The sequence below is a fragment of the Thalassophryne amazonica genome, chromosome 16 (genome assembly GCF_902500255.1).
Source record: "Thalassophryne amazonica chromosome 16, fThaAma1.1, whole genome shotgun sequence".
Lineage (NCBI taxonomy): Eukaryota > Metazoa > Chordata > Actinopteri > Batrachoidiformes > Batrachoididae > Thalassophryne > Thalassophryne amazonica.
Genome location: NC_047118.1, coordinates 54,761,786 through 54,781,459, shown reverse-complemented (window position 1 = coordinate 54,781,459; position 19,674 = coordinate 54,761,786). Strand labels below are relative to the sequence as shown.

At 43.6% G+C, this 19,674-nt stretch overlaps 1 protein-coding gene across 5 annotated transcripts in view; it reads right to left on the bottom strand.

The window, feature by feature from the left end:
- Positions 1-10,242: 10,242 nt before the first annotated feature.
- Positions 10,243-19,674, bottom strand: part of cyth1a (cytohesin 1a) — a 195,110-nt gene continuing 185,678 nt past the window's right edge. For 4 of the 5 annotated variants that reach the window (XM_034190843.1, XM_034190840.1, XM_034190842.1 and 1 more), the window contains exons 10-13: positions 16,640-16,718; positions 16,466-16,534; positions 13,501-13,655; positions 10,243-12,568 (exon numbers count right to left, since the gene is read on the bottom strand). In XM_034190843.1, coding sequence (XP_034046734.1) covers positions 12,490-12,568; positions 13,501-13,655; positions 16,466-16,534; positions 16,640-16,718 — 382 coding nt within the window. In that variant the 3' untranslated portion in view covers positions 10,243-12,489. The remainder of the gene's footprint in view (positions 12,569-13,500; positions 13,656-16,465; positions 16,535-16,639; positions 16,719-19,674) is intronic. The other variant, XM_034190841.1, reaches the window with a different exon arrangement.

Here is a 19,674-nt window from a genome sequence, read left to right as displayed (position 1 = left end):
CAGGGGCAAGGTGGACCATCATAAGACCCAAGGTCTCCTCCAGCCTTTACCCGTGCCTCATCGCCCCTGGTCCCACATCGGCCTGGACTTCATCACGGGCCTTCCGCCGTCCCAGGGCATGACCACCATCTTCACGATAGTGGACCGGTTCTCCAAGGCAGCCCACTTCGTGGCCCTCCCGAAGCTCCCGACGGCCCAGGAGACTGCAGACCTCCTGGTCCACGACGTCGTGCGTCTGCATGGGATTCCATCAGACATCATCTCGGATCGTGGTCCACAGTTCTCCTCTCAAGTCTGGAGGAGTTTCTGCAGAGAACTGGGGGCCACCGTGAGTCTCTCATCCGGGTACCATCCCCAGATGAACGGACAGGCAGAGCGGGCGAACCAGGATTTGGAGCAGGCCCTCCGCTGCGTGACCTCCGCACACCCGACGGCCTGGAGCCACTATCTGGCCTGGAGTGTCATCGGCCACTGGCCTCTCCCCGCTTGAAGTGTATTTGGGGTACCAGCCCCCATTGTTCCCGCTCGTGGAGGGAAAGGTCGGGGTGCCCTCGGTCCAGGCCCGCCTAAGGAAGGACCGTCGGGTGTGGCGTACCACCAGTTCTGCCCTGCTCAAAGCCCGGACGAGGGCCAAGGCCCATGCAGACCGCCGGCGTTCCCCAGCCCCTGTATATGAGCCCGGGCAGGGTGGTTGGCTATCGACCAAGGACATCCCTCCTGCCCGGATCATTGACAGGGAGCCGGCATGGACCGTGCGTTGGCTCCTGGACGTCCGTTGGAAGGGTCGGGGATTCCAGTACCTGGTGGACTGGGAGGGGTATGGACCTGAAGAACGCTCCTGGGTGAAGAGGAGCTTCATCCTGGATCCGGCCCTCCTGGCCGACTTCTACCGGCGGCATCCGGACAAGCCTGGTCGGGCACCGGGAGGCGCCCGTTGAGGAGGGGGGGTCCTGTTGTGTGGGCCGCTGAAGAGGAGGTACTGCTGGCCTACTACCACCAGAGGGCGCCCTGCTTGAAGTGCGGGCTTCAAGCACGAGAGGGCGTCGGAGCAACAGAGAGTGACAGCTGTCACTCATCAACAGCACCAGCTGTCACTCATTCTACTATCATCCTCCACATCACCATAAAAGCTGGACTGCAACTCCACCTCCCCGCCGAGAAATCAGCTACCACTCAGGTAACCTTCTCTGCTGTGCCTTACCGTGACTAAATATTGTTCTGTGTGCAGCCGTTGTTCCTGTGGATACAGTCTTCTGCTGGATTGGCGCATAGTGTGGGTTTGCAACATCTTTGCCTCTCACTCCATCCAGAGAAGCGACTGACAGGAGCTGCACGGGTGTTCCTGTTTTGGAGGTGGAGGTTCTCCCTCCCGGAGGAACTGAGTACTGAGAGATTACTGGGTCTGACAGCTGGAGACGGTGGCCACCTGGGGACCCAGGACGTGGCGGCTCCGGTGTTCTTCAGATCCGTTGGCGGTGGAAGCCGTGTGGGATCCGGCCCTTCTCTGGACAGACATCTTCTATCCTCGAGCCTGCCCACACGTCACCTTTTGTACAATTGACTGTACTTCTCAACTGCAATTATCTGTATTCCGTTGTGCAATTCACAACATTAAATTGTTATTTTTGGCTTATCCACTGTCCGTTCTTTTACGCCCCCTGTTGTGGGTCCGTGTCACTACACCTTCCCAACAACATGCCCCAATCACTCATATTTGAAAGTGAGGTGCAGACTGGCACTCACTATCAGGGGCGTAGCACCAAATTCTGGGCCCGAGGTACTAGCCATATTGAAGACCCCCCGTTATGTTCTTTTTTATTAACGCAAACACTAAATTTCTAATGCGTAGTCAAACCAGGTCTAAATCATGCATACCTTAGATCACACCTGGGAGTCAGAACCCTTTTTAAAGTTTTAAAGTTGGGGGAGCAATATTAAGTTGGGGGGTCTAGAAAATGGTGCAATTTGGTGCATTCCCGTGTGTTAAAATGCACAGGAATGCACCAAATTGCACCATTTTTCTAGACAATGGTGCAATTTGGTGCATTCCCATCTGTTAAAATGCACAGGAATGCACCAAATTGCACCATTTTCTAGAAAAATGGTGCAATTTGGTCCCCCAGACCCTCCAACTCAATATAGCTAGCTTTCAAGCTCACCTCTCTTTTCAAATAATTTGGTTAGCAGCTGCTTTCCCTCATTTAGTTTTCTTTCCCTGTCCTTTTTTCTCTTCTTTTTTGAAATCCGGACTTTGATTTTTTTAGGAAAGACATATTTTATTTCAGCCTAAACACTAGGGCTGCAACTAACGATTATTTTACTAATCAGTTCATCGGTCGATTATTTTTTTTGATTAATAGTTTTGTTTTGTTTTGTTTACTTGTGAGTTTTGCCATTATTTCTTTAAGTGTGTTGTGTGGGCCGCGAGAACAGGAGGTACTGCTGGTCCAACACCAGAGGGCGCCCTGCCTGAAGGCGGGCTTCAGGCACCAGATGGCGCAGTCGCCTCTCAGGAGCAACCAGGAGCACTGGTATTGACAGCTATCACACATCCCATCATCGTCACCTCAATCCATAAAAGCCGGGCAGTGACTCCACCTCCCTGCCGAGAAATTAGCTTACCCGACAGGTAAACTTTCTCAGCCGTTCTGTGCCTTCGCACTATACTTGCTACTGAGTTTTGCAGTCGTAACCTTTGTATACTCGCAGCTTGGAGCTGGGTTTGGAGGGAGTTGGCGTTTCCCACTCCTCACTTTCCTAACTTGCTAAGTATACTGTTGGTACTGCACGTTCTCAGCGTTCCTGTTTTCTGGGAGTGGTGGATTTTTCCCTCAGAAAGGAACTGTGTTTTTGCTGACTGTTTGCTGGGGGTTCACACACCCACCGTAACCTGTTTGTTCTTCATGCCAGCAGTACCGGATCTGACAGCTGGAGGCAGTGGCCACCTGGGGACTCAGGACTTGGCGGCTCCGGTGTGTTGCAGGTCTCCGTTGGCAGTGGAACCGTGTGGGGCCCGGCTCTTCTCTGGACAGGCGTCTCCTATACTCGAGCCTGCCCACACGTCACCTTTGACATTGATTGACTGTTCTTAAACGCAGCATTTGTTTTCAGTTGTGCACCTTTTCACAACATTAAATTGTTACCTTTTGGCATCTCCATTGTCCATTCATTTACGCCCCCTGTTGTGGGTCCGTGTCATTCACTTTCCCAACAAAGTGAGTTATTATTAAAAGGCTTTTGTCACACAACATCAACATTTGACCTTGTAACAAAGTTATGTTATATTCTCATCAAAAACATACCTGGAGGAGTGTTTTGTTTTATTTTGCACATACATACGTCACCGACACACCACAAAGAGATTTCCATCAGGTTTAGATGCCTACAGCAACTATATCAACCACTGACAATATATTACAGCAAGAGTCCACAAAAGTATTTTAAAGGCCTGACGAAAGTGTAATATGTTATATTTAATAAGATATTTTCATGAAAAAAGACACAAATGTGCAGTTTACTGCATTTTATTTTTTTCTTGTGCAAAAACACAGCTTAGATGTGGTTTGACCGAAACAAATTGTCATTAAACTTAAATAAAACAGGGATGAAGTGGAGGTTTAAGAGTCACTAGGTGTTCACAGGAAACAGTTATTTCTATATTTATTTATGTTCATTGTTAGTTGGTTTAATCTTTTCTGTTTTGTTTTATCAGATTCTTTTTGTCCGTTTCTCTAAAACTTTATTGTGGCATTATTAGTTATTATTACTGTTGTTGTTGTTTCTATTATTATTATTATTGATATATAAATAAAAATAAATGAATAAAATATTACAATTTGTAATACATTTGACTCTTTTACGACAACAAACGCTGAGCCATGAATTATTATACAGAAAACAAATGTGCTGACAGCTGCAACAGCTAAATGCTAACTTCAATATTGAAAACGCCATAGACATGCTACCACGCTAGCATCGGTCCCGTTTTTAAGTTATAAAATACATCTATCAACTGTTTCAGAAGACCATAACAGGTCAGATTAACATAAAAAGGTAAATGTTACAGACATATGCTCTTTGGGGCACTGCTTCGATTGGTTCAAGGTACAAAGCAAAGCCGCGCTGCAGAAACGGTTGATATATATGGAAGAAACTAAACATTTGCGGTAAAACAAAGTTATTTAACAACTAATTGATGACTATATTAGTTGACAACTATTTAAATAATCGATTAAATCGATTAGTTGTTTCAGCACTACTAAACACCTCCTCTTTCTGTCAGATCCCGTTTGGGATGTGTGTGTGTGTGTGTGTGTGTGTGTGTGTGTGTGTGTGTGTGTGTGTGTGTGTGTGTGTGTGTGTGTGTGTGTGTGTGTGTGTGTGTGTGTGTGGTGGGGGGGGGGGGGTCGCCTGTGCGCCTGGACTAAACCATTGTACAACTGTGCAGGGGTGGAAGGGCCCTCAGAGATCTTTCAATATTATTGTTAGAGCAGAATTATGTTTTGCAACATTTATACATTCATCCTAATTATATTCTTTTACAACATGAACTGTATGGACATTAATAACATGCAACACAAAAATGTATTTAATGCCAGCTTTTGGTGCCCCCCCCCCCCATGTTCTGGGCCCTGGGTACATAGTACCCTTTATCCCCCCCCCCAGTCCAACGCCTCTGCTCACTATCGCCTGACAAAGTCTGATCCAGATCTGATCCCAATTGTGGATTTTGTGGACATTTGAATTTAATATTGAAAAGCCCATCCTGCATAATGCTCTCAAATATGACAGAAATTTGATCTTTTTTGACAGCGTTATGATTTTTTTAACATTTGTTCAATGTTAAAGATAGAGATTTTTTTCCTGGCTTTAGTCTTTGACCTTGAAAATTGCATCAGTTCTTGCCTATCAGGATATGAATGTTCAGTAAAAAATTAATAATATGTGAAACACTGTGGGCGCCAGGCTGTTCACAAACAAACAAATAAACAGGGGCAAAAGCATAACCTTCTCCAGCTTCATTGGCAGAAGTAAATATACAAGCACCGAGCCAAAATTTTGACCCTGGCCTGTGAAATATAAAATGATTTTTGTTCAAATCACCTCGGCTGATCCTCAGACATTCAACCAGGTTTGGTCCAGTTTGGATAAAAACTCTGCTGAGTTGCTTTGATCACGTACACACCGACATACGAGAAAAGGTGAGCCACTGTGAAAACAAGAAAAATAATTGTGGGAATGTTTCACATTTTGAAAACATTCCTGGGATCAAAAATCTGTTGTCAGGGATTTTGCAGCCACAGCTCTTGTTGGTCCATTTAGGGTTGAAAAACGCCTGTGCACTCCCACCGCACTCTGCAAAACTACAAACTGAGAGACCTGTTTCAGCAAATTCTCTGCAGTTTGCATGAAAACATCCACCAGAATTTGCTGCACGTGCGTCTGCGTGTTTGCGTGACACTGTCTGCCCGCCTGTGTCTTGCATTCTTGGCCTGCGTGAGCCACCATCAGGGTGGGTGGAGACCCACTCAGCATTCCCGAGAAGAAAAGGCCTTCTCGTGCGGCTGAGGTGGGGTCTGCACACCGTGGGGTGCTCCCTGCTCCATCTGCGGTGGGCAGGAGGAGGCCTCCAGTGATTCTGGGAAACCGCCTGTGTCTAATTGGAGCCTGGCTGGTCTCACATGGCTTCACTTACAGGAGGACTTTGAGAATTGGGCGCTCATGGGACTGTGAAAGCCGCTGCAGGCTCAAGCCTCAGTGGACAGGCTGGTCTAACTGAGCGGTCCGGTTTCAGTGCACTGAGGTCACCGCTTTTAAGAAGTTTAGGAATTTTTCACTTTTCAGGCTCACATTGCCCTACAGATCATCTTTCCTTATTGTTCCCAAAGTCTGACTTTAGGTCAGGAAACTTTGCTGTGTTCTTTTTCTCACACAATTAAAACCTAGCAGCAAATGATAAATCTTAATGTACTTCCATTTGATACATGCACGACAACCCGGAGACGGTTGGAAAAACCTGGAATTCCCCGCTGCTTCACCACCACACATTTTCCCTTGAAAGTGTTCATTTTTTATCCTCCTCACTGTGGAAACGTGACTGAGTTCCCATCAGTCACGGCAACCTCCTCGACCCACCTCTAATTCTCAAAAAAACATATTCACGCTCTTTCTGCTAAAAGGCTTCTGCGGCTGAATTTCCCTGCAGTTTTTCTCAACTTTATCCCAGAAAATGAACACTGGTGGAAAACATGATGCTGAAATGTTGCTTTCAAATTGTTGCAGTTTAAGTTTTCAGTTTTATGTATGTGTGTGTGTGTGTATATATATATATATATATATATATATATATATATATATATATATAAGACTTTATTGATCCCACAGTGGAGGAGTTGTCCATGATGGATGTGAGCTTGGTTAACTCTCAGCCACCTCCTCCAGAGAGTCCAGAGGACAGCCCAGGACAGAGCTGGACTTCCTGACCAGCTTATTCAGTCTCTTTCTCTCCCGCTCTGTGCTGCCCAGGGCCCAGCAGACGACAGCATAGAGGAGAGCAGAGGCTACAACAGAGTCGTAGAAGGTCTTAAGCAGAGGCCTGCTCACTCCAAAGGATCTCAGTCTCATCAGGAGGTGGAGGCGACTCTGACCTTTTTTGTACAGGGTGTCAATGTTGTGAGTCCAATCCAGTTTGCTGTTGAGGTGAACACCCAGATATTTGAGACTGTCCACAGTCTTTATGTCCTCCCCCTGGATGTTCACCGGTGGGTGAGGTGGTGGTTTCCTCCTGAAGTCGATCACCATCTCCTTCGTCTTACTGGTGTTGAGACACAAGTGGTTGCGCTCACACCAGTCCACGAAGTCTGTGATGACTGACCGGTACTCCAGCCCGTTCCCCTCAGACACACGACCCACAATGGCAGAGTCATCAGAGAACTTCTGGAGGTGGCAGCTGTCCATGTTGTAGGTGAAGTCCGAGGTGTAAAGGGTGAAGGGGAAAGGCGAGAGGACGGTGTCCTGGGGGGCCCCGGTGCTGCACCTTACCACCTCAGATTGACAGCCGCACGTGCTGTGGGCGGTCAGTGAGGTAGTCGATGGTCCAGGCGGTGAGGTGTCCATCCACATCTGCGTCCTCCAGCTTCCCCCGCAGCAGCGCCGGTCTGATGGTGTTGAAAGCGCTGGAGAAATCAAAGAACATGACTCTCACAGTGCTCCCACCGGTCTCCAGGTAGGTGAGCACTTGTTGCAGCAGGTAGATGACAGCGTGATCTACCCTGATGTTGGGCCTGTAGGCGAACTGCAGTGGGTCCAGGATGTCGCTCACCACAGTGCGGAGGTGAGACAGGACGAGCCGCTCTATGGTCTTCATGAGGTGGGAGGTCAGCGTAAGCGGTTCCTTGGCATGCAGTGTTTTGGGAACCGGGACCACACAGGAGGTCTTCCACAGGGTGGGGACCACCCCCAGGCTGAGGCTTTTGTTAAAGATGTGGCTGAGGACCTCACAGAGCTCATCTGCACAGGTCCTCAGCAGCCGCGGGGAGATTCCCTCAGGTCCTGCTGCTTTCCTCTGCTTCAGCCGCAGGAGCTGACCTCTCACCTCTGTCTGAGTCACAGTGAGGGGGGAAGGAGGGGGGAGCTGAGGTGTGAGCTGGGGTGGGCTGGTGTTGAATACAGTCCAGGGAGAGGAGGGACAAAGTTCGGGGTGCAGTGGAGGTGACAAGGGGGAAGAAGGTGGGGAGTCAGAGGGATTGGAGGGCTGGCTGCTGGAGACGTGTGGAGAGCCGGGAGCAGGCAGGGGGGCAGGACGGTTAAAGTAACTGTTCAGCTCCTCTGCAAACCGAGAATCTCCATCTGCAGTCCTGCTGGCACCCTGCCCAAATCTGAGGTGGTCTTGAGGCCTCTCCACACGTCCCTGACGTTGTTCTGGGCCAGCTGCTCCTCCATCTTCCTTCCATACTCCTCCTTGGCTGCCCGGATCCTCCACTGGAGCTCCTGTTGGACTCTACGCTGCTCCTCTCTGTTTCCCAAGTTGAAAGCCCTCTTCTGATATATAAGGGAATCGATAAAGAATTGGATTGATAAGTGGAATTGATAATGGCATTGATATCGATAAAATTTTATCAATACCCATCCATAGACGTATCTCACCAAATCGCATCATAACACATTGTGATAAATTGAATTGCTATCAAATACATATCAAATCACACTGAATCGGGAACAGGGCTGAATCGTATCGCATTGCATCCTCAGTATCATCATGTATCGCTATATGTATTGTATCGCTGGTAGTGTATCGAGTTGCGCATCGAATCATTGTCAGTGATAAGATTCACATGCCCAGTGCACATGGACCTTCGTTATACATCTTGTGTGCACGTGCATGGGCTTCATTTCAGCTCCCACCTTTAGACATGAATGGATGAATCCACACCCAACAATTTGCCATTGTAAATTGTTTTTGGTGCTCTAAAGTGGGACCAGTTTCCTCTCAAAGCTCCCGGAACAATGACTGTGGAAACGTAAGGCTATTACCTCAGTGGACCGAGAGTGTTGGAGACAATTAGCAACAATTTTTCAGTGGGAATGTCGCTGAATTGGTGTTAAAGACACATTAGCACATGTCGGCTGAATGTGGGCTCAATGTCACAAGGGCTGGGGGCGAAAATAGGCCCCAAAATTCCAAGTAGTCTTCCATAGCCCGTGGGTGCCACTTGAATGACACACGGCACTCTCACGAACATCGAGCACCACTTGCACATCGTTTGCAAACATGGACAGAGGTTATGTTTTCACCTGGTTGTTTGTAAACAGCCTGTAACTCACAACCTTTCATATATTCTGAAATTTTTACAGAGAATTCATATCCTGATAGGTAAGAACTTATTAAAGTTCATAGGTCAAAATCAGTTAAAGTCTTGGAAAAATCCCTATCCTTGTTGAACAAATTTTCAAAAATTCATAACTCTGCCAAACTAGAGCACCACAAACCTCTGTCAACACTAGTTTACAATTCCACAAATTTTTACCTTGGAAAAAAATTTCAAGGTCAAAGTCCTGTTAGAAGTGGCTTTTCATACGCTAAATTAGGTGTGATAAAATATCAGGAGTATGTATTTAGTTTATGCACTTGACTCTAGGTTTTTGTGGTGTTGTCAGGTTTTTTTTTTCCCAACTTTGCTGGTTTCTGAATTTTTTTTTTTCAAATAATTTTCACAGAACATTGATTTCTTTGCTATGCACAACTTATTCATTGCTTTTTGGCGCTTTCAAATCCACGATCCAGATCAAACTTTGTCAAGCGATAGTGTCAGTCTGCACCTCACTTTCAAATATGGGAGCAAGTTTGATTAAGATATGTGAAATATACATTAAATGGGGTTTTCAATGCTAAAAATTAAATGACAACAAAATCTGTAATCTGGATCAGCTCTGGTGTCACTGACCGAACAGTCCCCCCCCCCCAAAAGTTGGTCCGCCCTGCCTTCACTGCACATGCATCATTTCGGAGCATTGGTAGCGATTCACCAATTATCACTTTGTTTCTGCTTCAAAATGCACTTTAGTCATCATCTATCTCAGCGACAGATATCTGAAGCTTTTGTACAACAATCATTTCCACATAAAATCAGTATTATTTAATCATAAAAGATGGGGGAAGGGTTAGGGGTACCGTTCAGTCAGCAACACCGGATTAAACTTTGTCAGTTGATAAAGGATACCATCTTACATAATAACACTGTCAAATCTGAAAAGAAATGATCCTTTTTGATAGTTATGAATTTCTTTAAAATTAATTCAACGTTAAAGGATGGGGATTTTTCCAATTTTCCAAGATTTTTCCTAAGTTTGACCTTGAAAATGTAAACACTTCTTGCCTATCAGGATATGAATCCTCTGTAAAAAAAAAAAAAAATTCACAAAGAAATAAGAAAAATTCAACTTGTGAATATCGACTCCTCTCTGCTGTTGTGAATAGTTCCAAACCAAGTTCATGAAAAGGAACGTTGTGAAGCTTCTAATGCTTTAAAAAAAAAATAGTATTTACTCAAAGCCATTGTGAGCTAGTTAAAGCTGTGTTTTTACAGCAGATTAATTTGGCGTTGGTGTAACTCAGCTTTAATTATAAAGCCTTGTGTTAATGCATGTTCAAAATTTACACATTGCCTTGTCACATACTGCCACCTGCTGGAGGGCTGCAGTCATTATCGCCCACTCAGCTAGAAAATGCAAACCGTTTTTTTGGACAAATTCACCTTTATTTTAGCTTGTTATGATATAAATCAAATATTAGCCAACAGAATAACAGGATGGCACAACTAAAGGGAAATCATAAAAAAAAACAGAGAAAAAAAGGACCAACTATACATTTAACTATGTACAACTTTGATAAATAAATCAATACTGTCTATGATTGTTTGTAGATTTCCTTATTTCTCTACGATTGATATGGTGACAAACATGATCTGAGAAGAGGAGACTGTACAAATAACAGGAAGAAAAAAAATTGAGTACATTTGCATAACTGTACGCCAGCAGTGTGCGGTGGCTGAGAGAGGCCACGACACATCCAACTTAGGACAAGACGAGCACGTGCAGAAAACCTTGACAAATACAAAAAAAACCCCACTTGCATTAATTCAACATTAGGGAGCTGCATCTTAAATGTCTTGCAATCACAGAGAACACAAGAAAACGTAATGTGCAGCACATGAAAATTTAAATGTGTTTGCTGCAAAGTCACACAATGCACCCGAAAACACAGACTTGTTGCAAAGCTGCACCACAAAACGGAAGCAATGGTAACACAAAAGAAGCTTTCTGCTGATCGTTTAATGCATCTTTATTTATTGTGATTTATTTTACTCTTGAGCTAGATTTATACTTTTTTTTTTTTTTTTTTTTTTAAACAAAAACTTATTTGCAATGCAACAATAGGTCAGTAAAAGTCCTCTGGTAAGAAACCTTGTTTTTCCAGTGCTTCCTTTGTGTTGTACAGCTATGTGCCTGTGTTTTTGCATGCATTGCATTAATTTTTTATTTTTACTTTTGATACTCTGTGTGCTTCTTACCCTGTGTGCGGCTATATAATGGAACCTCAGTTACCTGAGGGAGTCCTCCCAAGGGAGTCTTCCCAAAGTTCTATCTAAGTTCTATCTAATCTGATACATTACTAAATTAAAATTTGCACTGCATATGCTGGCATTTTTTTGTTGTTTGGTGTTATTTTTGTTTGCTTGTTTTTTTTTTTTTTGTTTTCTACATTTACTTGTGTTTTCTTAATTTGGAAGTCGTGTCATCTCTCGGCCACCATAGATTTGCTTCAGCAAAAGGACTGTTTGCCTTAGTGCGATAAATCGGACTCTCCACTCTTAATCATTCGGTGGGATTCTGCGACACATTAATATGGTTTGGCTCCTCAGACACTGACAGCAACAATCTTTCCCGCATGTGGCTTCAAAAAGCCACATAATTGTGAGGATTTATCTGTGCCGCTTTACGTGTAATATTTCTTATGCAAAGCAGGTGGAAGCAGAGATAGAGCTTCTTTCTTTTCTTCTGAAAAGACAGTAATGAAGACAATTTTGACCATTAAACTGGTAACTTTCTACAAAGAAAAGGAACACTAAAGGTAAATTAAATGTGGCAGTTGAAGAATACAAGTCTGTAGCTAACCAGCAGCAAAAGTAACTTTTTTGACAAAGAGCAAAATCTTTTTGTCAGAGTAGAAAGAGTTTCTGCTGTTTTCCAGACAACATAAAACCCTGAATAAATATGTTAATAATAATGACAGACACTCGTCCTTTAGATCCTCAGGATGCAGCTGCAGGTCACTCACACGCACACACAGACACACACATACACCTGCCTGCTGCAGGTTCACATCTACAAAAATGTTTTTCAGTCCATCACTGATTCAATCTCCTGAGCGGCAACACCCCCCCCCCCCCCCCCCCCATAAAATCAACAGTTGACAAATTACACTCTTCTGCAATTTTTTTTTCATACTTTCTCTGTAAAAAAAGCAAATAAAGAAAACTGGAAGAATAAAAGGTAAAAAGCTGTAAAAAATAGACACAAACGTATTAAAGCACAGCAGGAAAAACACCATCTTGACTTCTCTTCTGGAGAGCTCGTAGGATTTTGGTTGGGGGTGCCGCACGTGGTCAGACCTGCTGAGTTAAAGTGACGTGCACGTGTGCACATTCTGTATGCGTGGATTTGTCTGTACTAAAGCATGAGCAAACAGTTTCCAGAGGGGGATTTTCCAGAGTTCCCTTTCAACCTCGTCTCCAGACGTACGAGACGAAGAAAGAGAAAACATTCATAGGAGGCTTTGGTCATGATTATTAGCAAGAACGCTGGCGCCAACGCCAGACTTAAGTTTGTATCCAAAAGAAATCCCCTGAAGAGGTGTGAGACAGACAGATGGAGGTCAGATTCCCAGTCCCTCTGTTCGGTCAAGTGCAACATGGAGCGAGCTGAGCGGCTCTAGTGCCTTTTCATGGACGACACCTTCTTCTTCCGTGCCGCCAGCATCTCGTAAAACGGATCTCTGCTGATGGCAGCTCTGTGGACACAGAGAGACTGAAGTCAGAAAAAGTGCAGTACTTCAATTAACCAGCTGAACTCATCGAGGAACACGCTGTTCCGTTGGGAGTCACAAACAGTCTTCCCAGATTGACCACGTGTGATCACGGCCGTGGTCAGAATGTTCACACAGTCATAATTAGCTTTGACATTCCGGTCCATAAAATATTTGCACAGTAACACATTTTGAAACTCTGTGTACACAAATACAATAGAATCAACATGGAGCAATCAAGATGTGCTTCTTCTAGTGTCAACTTTTAGCTTCAATTTACGAAGTTTAACAAGAATACCACATTAACTGTGCCCTATAAATATGTAAAAAAAAAAAAAAAAAAAAAAACCACACACACACCTAAGTTTGAACCCTCAAATGTCTCAATTTGTATCAACAGTTAAAATCCCAAACATATTATGAGCCTGATTTACTAAGATCCCACATAAAAAGTCCTACAATGGGTGGGCTTCCCAGACTGTTGAGAACATTTTGCAGGTGACGTCTGAAGAATAAGTCTGCAGTTGATAGCAGGTGTTAATGTGACATACACAGCAGTATGTAAGGATTTTGCACGTGTTAATGTAGGTGTTAATGTAAGTACAAAATGAAATTCAATCAGCCACTTGCAGCTATGCAAAAAACAAACAAACAAAAAAACACACAATCTGCTATTTCAGGAAATTAATTATTGTTCCATCAATGGTATTTAAACAAACTGGTGAAAAAGCGGAGGACGCCGCTGCCTCTTTTTTTTTCTTTTTAAATTAGGTATTATCACTGGGTTGTCTTAGTTACAAATCTAAACTGCTGGAAAAACAGAGGAATGACTAAAGGTGAATTAAAAAGAATATATCAGATGGACAGGTCAGACACTTTATACAAAACAGAGGTTTGAGGATTGGAGGTGCAATTACTTGATGCTGTTCATCCACTCATCTTTTTCCTCAGACGTGGGGGCAGAGATGCGGTAGAAGGTGTGATTGCCCTCGACAACACGCCCGTCTGCTTCGGTTTTGCAGGCTTTTATCACCTGGTCCTTGTTGTCTGGGATGAAAAGCTCAAAGCAGTTCTACAAGACAAGGAACAGGTACGGTGCCATATGAACTGAGGGTCAGTCGATTGGCCAAATCACATTTGATTGGCTTAAATACAGAACAGGAGACAAAAACATCTTATTTCACTCTGACTTTAAAGGCCCACATGTACTGTGCCTTCTGAATACATCAAGTGGATATAACACTGTTAATACACTGTGATCATAAAAAACACAAAGTAGTAGTTCTATATAGTCACCCCTGAGGCCTGTCGGGGGTGGTACTTATCCATCTAGGAGGAGTCTCCCTAGATGGGACTCCAGCCTGACACAGGTTACTTCCCCAGCCGAGGCCAGTACCCATTTAACAGCTGGATGGATTTGGTCAAAGCAGGATTTGAAGCCAGGTCTACGTACATACTGGTACCTGCTACCTGCTCAGCCCTGATCTTACAGACAGACAGAACTAGAAGGTGGACACATCATGTGCCTACGTGCTGCCAAGGATGCAGCTGCCATCACTGATTGTGGCAATGTACATGGAGTCGGTGAAACAAGTGTAACATTCTGCAAATGCTGAAACAATCTCCACCAGTTAGCTTACCTGTTTATCATTCAGTGATGAAAGTGGGCCATGGAAAAAAAAAAAACCTGAATGTTTTTGGCAAGGGCCAAAGGCCCGAAGCACCTGGCGGGGGAGCTGGGGGGTTCTCCCCCAGAAAAATTTGAAATCTCAGATCCATTCTGGTGCATTTTCAGGTCTATTTACCCACCAAAAACAATCTACAAAATTTTTTGTTGGGTCAGGTCAATTTTTCCACCCCAGTCTTTTCACCAAATTTGTATTGTGCTACCGGCACAATCCAAAAAACATACATTGTGGTTCAGAAAAGTACAAAGGAAATGACAATTCAAAGAACTCAAAATAATAATTCTCAGTATCAATTCAATTGGAACAACAGGAGTATTTATGGCACATTAATGCATCAACTTGTTAAACCTACACTCACTTCCGAGTTTTCCTAGTTTTGGCAGGAGATTTGGAGCTATTGATAATCTCTGTTTTCAAATTCTTGGCCACCTTAAAATCCTTATAAATGTGTTCTTATGTCAAGATTAATTTCTGATTACTGTACATTTTTAAGTTAAAAACCTTTTCTTACACTAGAAAACTTTTAATTACAATAGTTTTAATAAAAATAATAAAGACGCTTTAGAAATCTTTGATGTTGATCTGTAAATTAAAGACAACTTATCTGTTGTTGTTGAGATAATTTCTTGATTAGCATTATAAGGAATAAAAAAGCATGAAAAGTAATGTGTACATTAACCAAAATTAAATATGAAACAGCGCTGTGCTATTTTCTTTGATTATTTCATAGCTAAAAAAATGAAAATAAAAAATTAAGTTATTTAAAGTTGAGACTTTTCTTGGAGTTATGGCAGTAACAATTAAAAACTGCGTAGCTTTATTTGTTAAAAATAAAAAATAGGTCAAACAATTTCTGAACTCACTCAGCTTGAGTCATTGATTTAATAACTTCCTGCAGCTAAAAGCTAACGTTGGTTGATAAACTTCAGCAGAGCATTAACATCATGTATCATTTTCAATTACTCGCCTCAGAAACATTTCTGTCCGCTGTTCAAACTCAATCTTGTGGTTTTGACTCGCGGTTAAACTCTCATCTGAATGCTAACAGCATTAGCATTTTTAGCAGCTGGAAAAATACGCAGCTCATAACTTGTAATATCCACAACAAAGTAAACCATTAGGAAAACAACTGCGCAGTGCCAAAAAATATGACGTAAACTCCCAAAACAAATTAACCCGCGTTCTTCTTTGAAGATTATTGGTGGCTTGCAAACCAACATGGTGCATTACTGCCACCAACTGTTTGGGCATGGAACTGAAGGGAACCAAATGAATGGATTCTGACGTATGCTGTCAAAAATAACCCGGAAATATTCACCACATGAGTAAAAACCTGGATTTCTGGTAATTTCTGGAAAACTTTCATTATTCTTCTTTATTTATCTGGTTCCATGGTGCATATATGAGCCTCTGTGCTGCTGTGACATTAAAACATCTTTCCACAAATGAGAATTTGAAGTTTTTTGTTTCTTTTTTCTTTGAAGAAAAGAAACAAAGCGCACCAAGACAATCGGGTATGCTGGCGATTGTGATGTTAGCTTTTAATGAATGAATGGAAACACAGCAGCACGCTGTAAAGCCACAGAAATAATGAGTTGCGACTATTTTGAGGCTCATACATTTTGCCGGGATATTAAACATTCACCTCTTTATACATTTTTAAGATGATGTACGAAAGACTAATGTATGGATTTACAAAGTTTTACATGCACAGACTGGTTGTAACTCACTGAATGATGTTTAACTTATACTTTGCATAGTGCGGGCGAGTGACCTCAGCTCAAACCTGTCCAAGAATATTCTGTCCTTAAACTCTCAATTCAAGACATATTATTAAGAACTACTAATTAACTTATTTGCACGATTTTGCCAAGGCAAACATATGTCCTGCTTTGTGGTCGAGTGACTCATTTATATTGTTCGTGAACACTTCTTGCCCCATTCAGTGATGGCAGACGGCACCTCATGGTGGCACATCAACAAGAACTCAAACTTGCAGGAGAAAACCTTCAAGAAATTTAAATGAAATAAGGAAGAGAACAAAAGACAGAGCGGATCACGAAAACGCTGTGTGGTATAGCAGAGACACACACACACACACACAAAACATAAGAATTATTAGAACTAAATTTCCATTTCAGCCCTGCTCTGAGTGTCTTATCACAGCTGAACCAGCAAGGGGAGCTGTTCTTACAGGCTTTTTATCCTCCACCTCCCTAATGCTCAGGTTCTCCAGCGGGATGATTCCTCTGGGTTCTTTGTCCTGCGCAAAAATAAAAAAAAAAGAAAAAACCAGGAGCGTTACTGAAGAGGTGACACGGTAAAGCATGGTTTCAGTGTGCCGCGGTGTAATTCAGCCTGTACTCACTGTTGTGTACTCAAAGTAGTAGAGACAGTTGTCGGTGAGGATGAACCACCTCCTCTTCCAGGTTTTGACACGCCCCCCTGTGGATCGAACAGTCAGGCACAGAGAGGCTCAGCAGGGAGACACAGAGAGGAGAAGAGACGGAGAAAAACGAGCAGAAAGCAGCAGGCAGGCGGCTGTGCAGACAGACAGATGACAGATCCTTTATCCCCAAAAACATCATGCGGTTTGCTCCATCACTGTGCCACACTACTCGCTCACCACCTCCACCACTGAGTCTCTGGTACCATACGAACACTATTAACTACTGTTATTATGCGTGATGATGATAATCATACAGTATGATCGGTTAATCAGGTTTCTAATTCAGGTTTGTGATGTAGCAAAGACTGGAAACACTTGAGTTAGCGGCAAGCAAAATCAGAAAGAAAAGAAAAACGTGCCACAAATAAGGCATCTTGTACTTTCTATTCCAAATTTGGGTTAACAGAGTGTAAAACTGGCCATTAAAAATCCATCTTCACCAACAGCGTTGTGACATATCTCGTGTTTGACCATGAGACAGTTTTATTTGGTGACAGATCAAAACTGTGCAGCTTTTAGCGGCATTAACATGAGTTAATAAAAAAAATACTAAAGTTCTCCTTCAAAGCACTGGTTGTCCTCGTCAGCGCGGCCTGTTTATCCTCTTCATTAAGTTCACAGAGTTCAAAGCCCATTGATCTGAACCTATCGATCCTGCCTCACCAGACTCCTCAGTCAGCAAATGAAGTTGCACATAAACTATTATAAAGGCGTAACAGATAAATGACGCTGGGAGGGCTGAATACGGCAAGTAAGGCGTGACTTGAGGGGATTTTTGAGACTTTGCGGTCTTGCCTCATTCGCACTCAGCAGGGCCTCTTTGGTTAACTCTACACTTGTTGATCTGTGCTCAACCTCTGACCTTGTTTGACACCCTTATTTCCTGTGAGCAGAAATCTGATCAGATTAGCAGAAGTCAGGCTTGCCGCGGGAGGATGGAAGGCAGAGCAAGAAACCTAGGCAGCTGGAGCTGCACTCAGCAATGCTACAGGCATTTCAGACTAAAATCTCCTTTCGGCTTTGTTAGCTATTGTCTCAGGAACACAGAAGCCATGTTGGAAATACAACATAAAAATCAAAGTGTTGTCCTAACTGGTCTACGACAGCCTCGCTAGTATTAGTAAAACCAAGCTAATAGGAAGAAGTGGAGAGCTAAGTGGCTTTGTGGATGTTTTCTACAGAACACACTTGTACCATCATATAACAGCATATGTACTGTATATGATAAACCCATCGGAGGTTACGGCAGGTCAAACAGGGTGGCCTGTGTTCGTTATCGACAGGCGCTTCACTCGACAGGCAGAGATGAAGAGTTGCTGCCCCTCCAAATATCTCAACCCGTCAGAGTGTTGGAACAAAAAGCAGACAAACAGACAAGATGGCAGAATCACACAGCTGATTGGGTTGCGGGTCGTGACTGGCTCGTGGTCGTGTCAGTCCCTTGTCACTGTGACAAAGAGAGACAGCCTCCTCCCATACAAGAATGTGTCCCAACAGATTGTTGCATGGGTGTGTACAGTGCTAGGCTGGCACGTAGAAGCCTGGATGGGGAACGGTCATGAAAACACAGACTGAAAGAGGCGGGGCAAGTGGAGGTGCAAGCAAAACATGCCTTGTTAACGATCTGCAGCTGTTAGCAAAGTGCAATAAAGTTCAACTTAACCTGGTACACTATAAAGATCCGAGGTTTAAATTACATCACATTTTTACATTTTTGTGCTTCAAGATCACACTCCCTGCTGTTGCATTCAAGACAGAATGCTGTCAAAAACAGGTCAAACCTCGACTCAAATCTCCCATGTTCCTTCTGGCAAATCACGTGGCTTCCTTCACTAGTCTCCTTGCAGGGCCTCTCAAATTTTGAGAACTGCATACCATACTGTTTGTATTTTGATTAATGTAAATGTTTATGTATCCATTCCCTGACCTGTCTGAAGAAAACTGACCAACTGACCAAAAGAGTGATTACTTGTAATTACAATCCTTATATTTAGTTGAATTACGAGTGGTCTTTTAGAGGAAATATATATATATACACACACACACACACACATATACATACATATATATACGAGATCTGTTAGAAAAGTATCGGACCTTTTTATTTTTTTCAAAAACCTGATGGATTTGAATCACGTGTGCTTGCATGAGCCAGCCTTGAACCTTCGTGCGCATGTGTGAACTTTTTCACACCTGTCAATTGCATCATTTCCTGGTAAGCAGACTTTGTGTGGGAGATGTGCTGTGCGCTCAGCGGATTTTCATTTCAAGGAAAAAGACGGAACGACTGGAGCAGCGCTGCATCAAATTTTACCAGAAACTGGGCAACAGCCAGGTGGAAACCATTCGGATGATTCAGACGGCTTTCGGTGACGATGCTTTGGGCATCACACAGATTAAGGAGCAGTACAACCGGTTTAAAGACGTCCGCACAACGGTGGAGAGCGCGCCACGCTCCAGGTGGCCATCAACATGCTGAAATGACCCGATCATTTCCAAAGTGAACGCTGTGGTGATGCGGGACCGTCGTGTGACTATCTGAGAAATTGCAAAAGAGGTGGACATCAGCACTTTTTCGGTACATTCCACTGTGACAGAAGATCTGGCCATGAAAAGATTGGTGGTGAAATTCATGCTGCTGCTGAAGGCAGTGCAAAAGCGCCTCCATGTTGGAAGTCTCACAGGACATGCTGTGACATGCCCACCTCTTCCACAATTTCTCGGATAGTCACATGACTGAAAAGTCACCGAAAGCCGTCTGAATCATCCGAATGGTTTCCACCTGGCTGTCGCCCAGTTTCTGGCAAAATTTGATGCGGCGCTGCTCCAGTCGTTCCATCTTTTTCCTTGAAATGAAAATCTGCCGAGCGCACAACACACGTCCTCACACAAAGGCTGCTTACCAGGAAATGATGCAATCGACAGGCATGAAAAAGTTCACGCATGCGCATGAA